Source organism: Meleagris gallopavo, chromosome 2 (genome assembly GCF_905368555.1).
Source record: "Meleagris gallopavo chromosome 2, MGAL_WU_HG_1.1, whole genome shotgun sequence".
Classification (NCBI taxonomy): Eukaryota; Metazoa; Chordata; class Aves; order Galliformes; family Phasianidae; genus Meleagris; species Meleagris gallopavo.
This window is the reverse complement of record NC_139405.1, coordinates 44,602,126-44,612,902: the sequence shown is the minus strand read 5'-3', so window position 1 is coordinate 44,612,902 and position 10,777 is coordinate 44,602,126. Positions and strand designations below refer to the sequence as shown.

General features: G+C 43.6%; 2 protein-coding genes across 7 annotated transcripts in view; one reads left to right on the top strand and one right to left on the bottom strand.

Annotated features, from left to right (window-relative positions):
- Positions 1 to 1,694: 1,694 nt before the first annotated feature.
- On the bottom strand, positions 1,695 to 5,624 carry LOC146544958 (uncharacterized). Its single transcript, XM_085216946.1, has 2 exons — positions 4,884 to 5,624; positions 1,695 to 4,367 (listed from the first exon to the last, which is right to left on the bottom strand). Exon 1 carries the CDS (start codon positions 5,622 to 5,624, stop codon positions 5,070 to 5,072), a length of 555 nt encoding a protein of 184 aa, XP_085073072.1. The 3' UTR covers positions 1,695 to 4,367; positions 4,884 to 5,069.
- The window catches only part of MAP3K4 (mitogen-activated protein kinase kinase kinase 4), a 69,254-nt gene continuing 64,053 nt past the window's right edge, over positions 5,577 to 10,777 (top strand). For 5 of the 6 annotated variants that reach the window (XR_014881312.1, XM_085216944.1, XM_085216942.1 and 2 more), the window contains exon 1: positions 5,577 to 5,710. Coding sequence is in view for 4 of the 6 variants with exons in the window: in XM_085216944.1 (XP_085073070.1) it covers positions 5,643 to 5,710 (68 nt within the window). In the remaining 2 variants the exon portion in view is untranslated. Of the gene's footprint in view, positions 5,711 to 5,789; positions 5,925 to 10,777 lie in introns of those variants that run through there. The other variant, XM_085216945.1, reaches the window with a different exon arrangement.

Below are 10,777 nucleotides of genomic sequence, written 5' to 3'. Positions count from 1 at the left end.
CTTTGCCTTATAATTCATCACCTGGGTAACAAATAGTATGGATTTATAACATACATGGAAATCCTAGGGATCTCTCATCTCAGCTGAAGGTGCTAAGTAGGTCAAACAAATGCTATATGATACCTGTATATCTGATTCTTTAGAGAAGGATGTGTGAACTCCAATATACATAGTGGATAGGGAAAATAGACTCTTTAAAATTGTATGGGATATGAGTTTTGTTTAGTTGAAAGTCAGGAGGGAAAGTAAAGAAAAAATGATGAAAGAGCTGTTAAGCTTTGACAACAAGTTTTTCATAGGTCTTCCAAAATTTTCCTTTATAGTTTTCTGTTACTTTAGTCTAGGAAAATTTCACAAGTAGCATTCATAACTAACTTCCAGGTCTCTTTCTAGACTGGCTCATAAAGGTGCTAAATGTGCAGATGCTCTATCTTCTGCAGCTGCTCAGCAGAGTGTGTCACAGAGACCTTAGCTCCGTGGTACAAGGGTCACAAACTGGATTCCTCAACTGGCTGTAGCTGGAGAGATTCCTGTTGCCAGGAAAGCAGATTAGCTCACATCATTCAACACTTATTTCAAGTGCTATGTGCTATGTTTCCTACCAAGGACGTGTCTTAAAATAATCATCAGTACCTGTGAAGATGAGAAGACTCAAAACAATTATAAAAATAGTGATAAGACATAAATGAGAAAAAAAACTTGGAATGCACTGAAATAACATAAAATGACAGGTGATTATCTCTTTAGTGGTTTATAGTGAAGGATCAATGTGTATCATTATTTAGAAGGATGAAAATAGTCATGTTCATAATGAGGTAACGGGTTTTTTTTGTTTTTTAACTAATGAAGTGGATAGGGATGTAAGTGTAAGGTAAGACAGAAACACAGGAATTTGAGACAGCGGGAGTTGTAGAATGAGATACAAACTTGACATCCCCCAGACAGGGGTGCATTGTGACAAGGGGAGAATACATTGGTGCCTGAACTATCAACAGGATTAAATCATGACAGATTAATTCACCTTGTGAAATCATGGGTGTTAAATTATTCCAGATGATTCAGAGCAGAGGTGGAAACAGATCCTCTAAACATTACTGTATATATGAGTAACTATTCTCTTGGGGCTGTCCCATTGATTTCAATATGCCTATTATATAAATTAATTGATACGTATGTAAATGTCTGCAGAGATTAATTTTAAATGAAGATTAAACTTTTCTCATAGTTGCTTATAACATCGTAGAGCTGATGCAAAAGCCATGACCTACAGAGATGAAAGAATATAGCAGCTACACTGCTTTCCTGTGACTACTCTCACTTTACACAAAGCTGTTGGATGGAGGAGCAGTGGATCAGAGCTGTAGAAGATATTGCTAGGCAGGAAAGCTTGATATAGATCTCACAGCTGTTTTGCAGCTGCTGTAAGGCAGATATAGGAAGAATCTCAGATGCACAACCAGTTATTTTAAAAGACAGAGTATGGAACTTTTAAATTGTTTTCTGAGCTGATTAAAAAAAAAACAAATAGCATCTCTAAAACTTTTAATATAAGCAAGTGTTCAGACACTCAGAATCCACAAAAATACCAAGTGTTACATGCAATGAGGCACTAAATTGCACTGCCAGACATATATAGAAAGCAACTGGGTATGCTCCAGGTCTAGAAAATGTGGCTTCAGAGGATTCTTCAGTGGAGCTTCTTTGGATATGTTATTAGACTATATCAAACTCAAACACAGACAAAGCACTGCCATGATCTTGGTCTTCTTTAAAAGTACCCCATGGTTGGTTGCTGAGTATGTCTATAATACAGGTGGGGAAAGAATTTTACTGCGATTAACAGGAAACAAGTTAGCTTTAAATGGACTCACACTGATACTTTCAAGCTGTACTAAATTCAGCTCAGGTTTTATTGACAGGTCTGAAGTAAGATGTTGGGGAGATATGAGCTACTGTATCCACAGAAATTTTTTTGAGTCTCTCTGTATCTAAAGATGGTCATTTCCATGTCCAATCTCTAGGTAACTTTGAGTATCTGTCAGTGATTGTAGCTTTGTCCAGCAGTACAGGCACTAAGCCCCAGGGCCAGCTCTACACACCAAAATCATACTGCTTTAAGCACAACTCAGGCTCATCCTCCTCTCATGTGGGTCATGTTTTAATAATGGCTGCACACAGTTGCTTTTTAGGACAGGAAGTACAAAAAAAAAAAAAAAAGCAACCAACAAAAAAAAACAGAATTGAAGTGATAAAACAGTAATCCCAGGAACGTTTCTGACCTCACGCCACTGTTACTTACAAATACTCTTTTAATAGTGATGAGTCAATGATATCAGGGCCTGTGTGATCTGACATGCAGCATGTGAGATGACAGTGTTTGGACAGAAATACTCTACCTCCATCAAGCTCGCTGGCTCCTATTATAGCATGGCTGTTAAATCATGCTGCTGAACAAGCTTTGGCAGTTATTATGCAAGCTTCTGAAGTGAATGAATCACAGTGGTTAACAGATGATTGAACAGAGCTATATAGTGTGATTCCTTAATTTCTTTCAGAGGTTCACACTTCAAATCAATTGGAGCAAAGCTCAAGCTAGATGACACTGAAAACAGAGTCCACTTTCTTTTAAAAAAACCCACGCCAAACATCCTGATCTTCTGTGAAAGCAACAAAACTGTAGATGGACAAATCTGCATATTACCAGGTAGAAATGCATCTTGGTATTTTATTTTGGCTCTGGGGTGAATAGCTGCAATATCTACATAAAAAAGAAATGTTGTCACATGGTCTGCCACATATCAAATGCAGGTATGGTTCATGCTTTATTCTTCACAGGTCTGCAGAAAAGCATTTCTAACCTATGACCAAGAAAAAAATGACAATTCTATCTTCAGCAGATTTAACTAGAGCTGGACTAATTGTATCTAACAGGCTGCTTTCCAGTGTCTGCTGCCGAGGGTGGGACTACATTTAATTAACTTTCCTTTGCTTTTAAATATCTGTTCGTGGAAATGAAATAATTTATTGGAAAGAAAACCTAAATCTACAATACTGTTATTGTTCAGGATATTATTTTTGCACGTAAATTCATAGCGAATGACCATTTGATTACTATGTTTCATTAACTCTGCTTAAAAAAAAAAAAAGTGTGAAAGTTTGAGCCTGTGACAGTTACTGAAACAACTTGAAAGATATTTTTATAACACATTTAAGAGTACACTTGCATGCACAGTCCTGACTGATATTATAATTCCAGGGTTATGATTAATTGCCACCTCAGGAATTAAAATCCATTAAAATTTCTAATGTTTTTAACTCATTTTTCTGGTACGTCATTTATTGTGATGTCTCTACTCTTTTTGTACCTTTCTCTGTTTCAGCAGTAGAATCAAACTGAACAACTTTATCAGTTTTCACCTGGAATAGTTAGACTCACAAACTGGCAGTCATTGAGCCTTTGATAAAAAAGAACATTGCCTAAATGAAGACAAAATCACCAAAATAACTTCATATATATCAATTTTTTGTAAGATCTCTGCAATTTCTTTCATTTTTGCATGTCTAAATATCATCTACAGATAAGCTCTGACAATCTTATGTCATTGACTCCATACACTCCTGAATCTTTTTTCCTGTCCATCTGTGTTCTCTGCAGGCCTTTCATAAATCTCCTCTGTTAAGGAGAGAGATTTACACTCTCTCCTCTTGATGCCAGGAGCTATATGCTCACTATGGCCTACTGTATGCAAGGAAGTGCTGTTATATCAAAGTTACAGTCTTGCCTTGCTTGTCATTATTTGTAGTTTTAGCATACTCTCCATTGGTGCACCACAGAAATGTGATGCTGGGTTGCCCTATCAGGAAAAGAAAAGAGGCATGCTGAATTTTTTTTTTTTCTGGCTCTCCCCATTTGAGAGGCTGCAATGAATACTAATTTACTTCAGTAAACCATCTACATGTTCATAGAAAGTAGTAGTGGTGGGAAGTCCCCATTTTCACCTCTGTCATGTGTCCCTGGAGTGTCAACACATCTGTACTATCACATCATCACCTCCATGGCATAAGACATCAGATGTCTACATATTTTTTTGCTAGATAAGGAAAACATGCTTCTAACACATTATTACAGTGACTGGTGTCAGATGATGACCCATAACATAGCTGAAAATAATGCTAAAAGCCACTGCCATGCGATGAAAGAAATCTGTGTAAATTTATTGTATAATTGATTTAATTGAGGAATTAAGCACAAAGCAGAAGCGAGCACCAATTCCAGTCCTTTCTGAGTTCAAATGTCACTCTTCAGAAGTAACATAATATGTGAACTTGTGTTACCAGTGCCAGGGTTTGCTGCTCTTCATCCAGTCCTATAAAATATAAAAGATGAGGTTCTCACCAACTGGAATATTTAACCGACCCGTTGCATTTCTCTGCATTTGAAGGGCGTTAGCCCGTATTCCAGCCCAGTTATAGATGTAGTTCAGGAAATTACATTTTTCCTCTCTATATTTCCAAATGGATCATGTGGCTTCAGGTCTTTGTTTTAAGCTGATAAACAGCACTGCTGTAGGCTTTAGAATGTTTGTAAAATGAAACAAGCTGTTCCAGGAGCATGAAGCCTGCTTTCCCCCCCACCCTCCCCCATGTGTATAACTGCTCTCTACTGATTGTTCTTCGGTGAGAATGGAAGTCACTGCAGGGCCTCCAGACTTTCAGATGGCTTTGAACTATTTGGGTGGCTCCAACCTCTGCATGCGTAGGTCATCGCCCAAGCACCCAGAGATGATAAATATTCAGGTAAACCCTGCAGCCTTCCTCGCTGTAATCACTAACTTTGACTTTCCCTCTGTCCCTGGATGCTAACGTCCGTGCTGCTCACTCACAGTGAACTGCAGATGTCAGGAACAGTTCTGTAAACCACCTGACGGACGGTAGCTCTGGGATAACCAACAGGGAACAAGCGAGCACACTGATCAATGTGGTTTCCTCAAAAAACCGAAGAAACAACACGCATAATACTGCAGTGTGAGGCAGGGCTGCGTCCCCCTCGTCTCTTGGGGAGAGCCGCCTCACGGCAGGCTGCCGTGGGACAACCCGGAGCTACTCATCCCGCCGGGAGGCGAACAAGCGCCGGGACGGCAGCTCCATGCATCCCCCGACGCCCCAAACAACCCGCTTAAACAGGCTCTCTCATCAGCTGGCGCAGAAATCGGGTCCTCCCGTCCCGGGCAGTACCCCCTCCACCGCCCCCTGGTCTCGCAGACGAGAACGCCCCACTCCCGAGGCGCGCCCTGCTCCCACTGCCCGCCTCCGGCCAGAGGGCGGGCGGCAGCGGGACGGAGAGCACCGCGCGTCCCGGGCGGCGAGCACTGCCTCCTCCGCACCCGTCCGGCCTCGGCGCAAAGAGCGCCTGTGGCTCGGCGCGTCCCTCCTCGCGCGCCGTAGCGATGCTCCCGGCTTCGCTGCCCCGTGAGGCTGATTCCAAGATGGCGGCCGCGCGGGCGGCTCTTGGCGGCCGGGTCCCTGCAGCCGGGTAGAGCTCCCACCCCCGTCCCCTCCTCCGCCGCTGCACCTCCGGCGCCGCAGCGGGCCGGGTCGGGCCGCGCACTGCGATCCGCCTCCATGGCGGCCTCGGTGCATGCATGAGAGACGTCGCCGCACCGCTCCCTGCTGCCGCCGCCGCCATGGAGGAGCCGCCGCCGCCGGGGAGGTCAGTGCCGGGCGCTGCCAAATAGGGAGCTGCTTGCGGAGAGCGCGGGTCGGCGGCTGCCAGATTGTGGCTGCACGGCGGGCGGGGGCCGAGCCCTGCTGCAAGCCGGCGGGTGCGCGTCGTGCACGGGGCTCCGGCTCTGCAGCCTCAGCGCTTTCTCCTCGCGACCACCGAGCCGGCAAGCGCACCGATAAGAAATCTCTAGCGGCTGCGGGTGGGTAAGGCAGTGCTTTGTGGGCGCTCGGCAATTAGCAGTGCATCGCCTCCTCTCTCCTATCGGGCAGCGGAGCGGACCGGCGTTGTGAGGTGCTCTGCGGGACGGCTCTCGAGAGAACTTTTGCTGGAGCAGGGACTGTGGGCTCTGGGGGGGGAGGGGGAGTGCGCTGCGAGCGGCGGCTGTGGGCGGGCGGAGGGGTCGGAACATCGCATCGCATCGCATCGCTGCTGGCGGCATCCTTCTCGTCGGGAGGTGCGGCTCCGGGAAAGGCTCCCGCACAGCGGCTGCTTGTGTGCGCTCTTCCAGCTCTGTGCCGCCGCCGCCTCGGAGCGGGCTGACCCCGCGTGGCTGTGCCCTGCTGAGAGCTGGGGCTGCAGGTTACTTCTCGGCTCTCGGTTTCTAACCGGCTGCAGGAGCGTTGCGTAAGTCCGAGTTGTTAGTTCGCTGGCGCTTATTTCTCTTTTTAAAATAACATTCTGTTGATGCGCTTCGCTCCTCGCTAGGAGGCATTCAGGAAGCGTTTGGAAGCGCTCGGGTGATCGATTAGTTCTGCAGGGCTGGAGGCGGGCGGCTTGCTGCCGTGTGCCCCGCACCTTCTGAGCTGCTGCTCTGCTCCGGAGGGACGAGAGGGGATGTGGGGATGCTCGCAGTTTGCATGGCAGAAGGCATGGGAAAAGTTATTTCAGAGTACTTTTGCGATATCTAATTACGAGTGCCAGCAGAGCGAGTGGATGTGTGAGTGTCAAGGTCCCTTCTTACAGTAACTTCGAGGAACGATAGTGCAAGTTAAGCGGAAAACGCTTTCAAGTGAAGTTTGCACAGCAGCGTGACCCTGGGACCTGGGCTGCCTCCGTGTAGAGGAGCAGTGCAGCGCCTCGCTGGAATACACCCAGGCATTTCCTGTCTGGGGCCATTTCTGACCTCTGCTGGATTCTGCTTTTTAGCAGACAGTTTATGTGAGTCGGATGTGGGTGTGGATGGTGTGGTGGCAACTTCACCCGGAGAATGAAAACAGAATTAGTTATTTCGGAGTGAGCTGGTGGGTGGGAAGGAAACGTCGCAAAACAATTAGGTAGTCTTAATTGGTGTGGGGCAACGCATGCACTTTGCTGTGATTCACTTCTGTGTGGACTTGGTGTACTGACTGCACAGCTGCTTTGGAATTGCTTCTCTGGCTTTGTGCAATACTTTATTTCTGCATTGCTTTTAAGAAAAAGCATTGGAGGCTTTTTTCAACACAGCCAAAGTTTCTTTAGATTTTGGAGCTGTCATTAAGTATGTCATTCTTGCTTGTGAGGTCAGAATCTTGCTGAAATCACTGTGATGCACCAGGCTGACACTGAAATTCGTTTGGTGGCATGGGATAGGCTGATTGTTTTCAGCCCTGCTTGTGGTGTACAAATGTGTTTTTATGCTTCTCTGGCTAGCACTGCGTCAGTATAATGCATTCTTTTTAAGTTAAATTTAATTTTGTTGGGCAAGTCCTCAGCCATTCTCATTTGCAATACAGCTACATTTGCTTAAAAAGAACGTTGATTGCTTTATTGTTGTGAGACAGCCTTTTGTGTCAGAAATCTTTTGATCTTTGTGTGAGGATTCTGTCTTGTCGGAACAGAAATGCAGTGGTACCTTTTGTATACGTCAAATAAGCGTGCAATACATTCATGGCTTTATTTGAATGATACAGTTGTTCCAAGATGTTCCAAAGCATTTAATTGCGAACTCCTCTAAAGGCAAACTTTTTTTTTCCCCAGGGCTTCCTTTTCTTCTTGAACATATACTTTGGGGTCAGGAGAGAGGGGAGATAGCTCCAAACCAAAGAAGGTGCTTGAAGCCTGAGAATAGGTGCTGAATTTGAGACAGGATTGCACTTGCATGAGGCTGCTGTGATTATGGATAAGGGAAAGTTTTGTGAAGTATTCACATTTACGTATTGATTCTTGTTACCAAGCAAACAAAAAGTTTTCAAGATATTTCCCCTTGGGTTGTGTAGAACACTAAATAAAACAGGTGTCTCTTTGGTACTCCTTGTTTGTGGCTTATAGGCTGTAAATTTTCTCATCTCAAACTTAGGTATTCACAAGAACTTTATGGCACGAAATTCATTATGGCAATAAGTGAGGCCTTAAGCAATTGCTTTGTTGGCATGCCATTTTTTTGGGCACACTGTAAAGGTGTGAAGAGCCATAGAGCTACTCTGACTTGTCCTTTATTGCTTGTAGACCTCTTTTGTCCTGGCGTAAATCCAATGCAAGGGGTGGATGAGGGAGCAAGGCTGTGAATATAGAGCAGGACAGATTGGGGAATGATGGTGGAGGCTTCCTCTGCACTGGGATGCTTCTCAGTGGTCTGTCTCTCAGATTTGTTGGCTGTATGATGACAGTGAATTGGGCTGTTAGTCTTCAGCATCTGTTTGAGGGAAACTCGAGGTCATGACATGGACTGTGCTTAACATACTTTTCTGGCTGCCAGACTGTATCTGTATGATTGATTGCATATCAGCAGTGAAAAAAGTAAAAATTATTTTATTAACTTAGGATGATAGCTTCTGCTGGAAAATTTACCACTATACTCCTCTTGATTTTTTTTTTTCCTCTCGTACATTTAAATAAGTTAAGATGTAATCTCCGTTTTTAATGTATTGCATTTTCTTGTTTACATGTGAAAGATTGGGATGAATGATTGCTCCACCTGCATGCAAATACATGAAGTGCTTGCTGAGATATCTATGGTATTTACAGGAGCAAGGATTACTCTGTGTTGTGTGGCTGCTGGAGTTGGTTTTCTGTCTGCTAATTAGTGCTGCCTGTGTCAAGGTTGGTTTTACTATTATGTAAGCAAGAGGTATTGGCCCCTGTGGAATGCAAACTGTGCTGAGATGCAAAACAGATCTACCAAATTTAATGGAAAGGTTGAGGGATATGCAGCAATGCTTATTCTAGGGAGTGAGTTGGGAGTTTTGGAATCTTTTAAAGCTTTGGTTTCTGTGACAGCCACATATCATAGACCATTTTAAATGTATTTTAGATACAGTTTAACAGAAGACAGGTTTTTATACTACCACTCTTGTTAAATAGCATATTGACCTGTGTCAACACAGGGGGGTACAAGTCTGTCAGCTTTAGTTCTTCAGCTGTATGGTTGGATTTACTGCTGTGTGTGTGCCATTTATGTTTGCAGGGCTGTTGCTCTCCTTAAGGTTTCTTCTGCTTTTCAGTATTAATTATGGTAATGCTATGTTTTGCCTGTAATCTATTAATGATAGTTTATTCCTTTAAAAAGGTGAAAATTGTTCTATACTCATCCTTGACCACCTGCAAGCATAAAACCAAACTGAAATGTTTGCTCTTACCATCCCAATTTGTATGTTACCGACTTGTTTGATGTTGGTTCACATGCAGTCCAGCAACTGTGTGTGCAGGAGCACAGCAGCTTGCCATGAACCTTCACCTTTATTTCGGATTCAGACAAGCGGGATGCAGCTTCAGTGCCCAGATGAATGTGTGATGCTGTCACGAGTTGGAGGAGGAGATTTGTTCTGCTCCTGCATCCAGCTACCACTTAGCTGTGTTGACTGTTGTGCATTGCTTTCTGATGTGGTATCCGTTTGTTATGCCCTTGGCTTAGCGTGTTGCTAGTTTCCTTGCTGATGGTTTCTCTTAGAGCAGTATTTGTAAAGGTTTTGCCATTTTAGCTCTGAAACATCCATCAGGGAACTGGTAACAAGGTCGCAGTTAGAGACATCTCTGTTACTTCTCAGCTGCATGGTGGAACTGCCTGTGGATGTGAAGTGCTCCAAATTGTGTGGCATACTGTAACTTCATTGCATTGCCTGCGTTTTCCAAAGGCTGTGGATCGACCATCCAGCACCCAGAATTAGAAAGTGCTTAGGTACCAACTTCCACTAAAAATGTACTTAACATTGAATGCTTCACTTCTGAGTTTCTTGCAGACTTTGACTTCATCAAAAAGATGAACTGAAATTTTGTGACCAAAACTAGGTGATAGCTTTTCTCTTCTAGGAGTAGAACATTTGTCAGAATAATGAAGTTTGTGAGCAGGAAAGTGTTGGGGAAGAAGAGAAATGACAGATGAAAATCTGTGGCTGTTACAGTTCTGATTATCTTTTAGTGTGGCTCTGTGCCTTCTCAATTTATCACTGTTACTTTTTACTTTTTTTATGAGTAGTCCTTAGGAACCGGTTTGGGATCTCTGATGCCAAGTACTGAACTGCAGCATTTATCCTTTGGATTTGTACTGTGATGTCTTTTGCTCAATCGTCTTCAATTTGGTGATGAAATCACACTTCAGAACTTCTCATTTAAAGAAATAAAAAGTGCTGTTCTTTTCCCAAGGATGAGTTAGGGTATAGTTGGGATTGAGAAAGTAGCACAATCCTAATTGTTGAAGAGTGAAAGAAACATAGTTACTGAAACCAATTAATATTTGACTTCAGTTGTTCTGAGACATTGAAGATAAGGAAACTGGATACTGGATAGGCAGGTGAAGCTCCCTTTAGTTTCTCTCCTGTTTCTGCACTTCTGACCTTTGATTCTTCTGCAGCCTCTCTTTGTAGGCTTAAAAGTGAATGTGGAAATCTAACAAAGCCATCAGCATTTTCACAGGTTTTTTTTTTTTTTTTTTTTTTCCCACACTTTGCAGAGTGATGCCAGAATTAAATGGTTGCTCCTTTTTGTTAAAATAACTTTTGGTATGGTTTTAATCAAGTAATACTTTTGTGTATGGGAAGAGCACTGGGAGGAAGCTCAGATCATGATGTACATGCAATGCTGTGAATGCTGTTACGTTATCATCCAGATTTTCACGAAAACTTTAAGTAGTCCAAGATG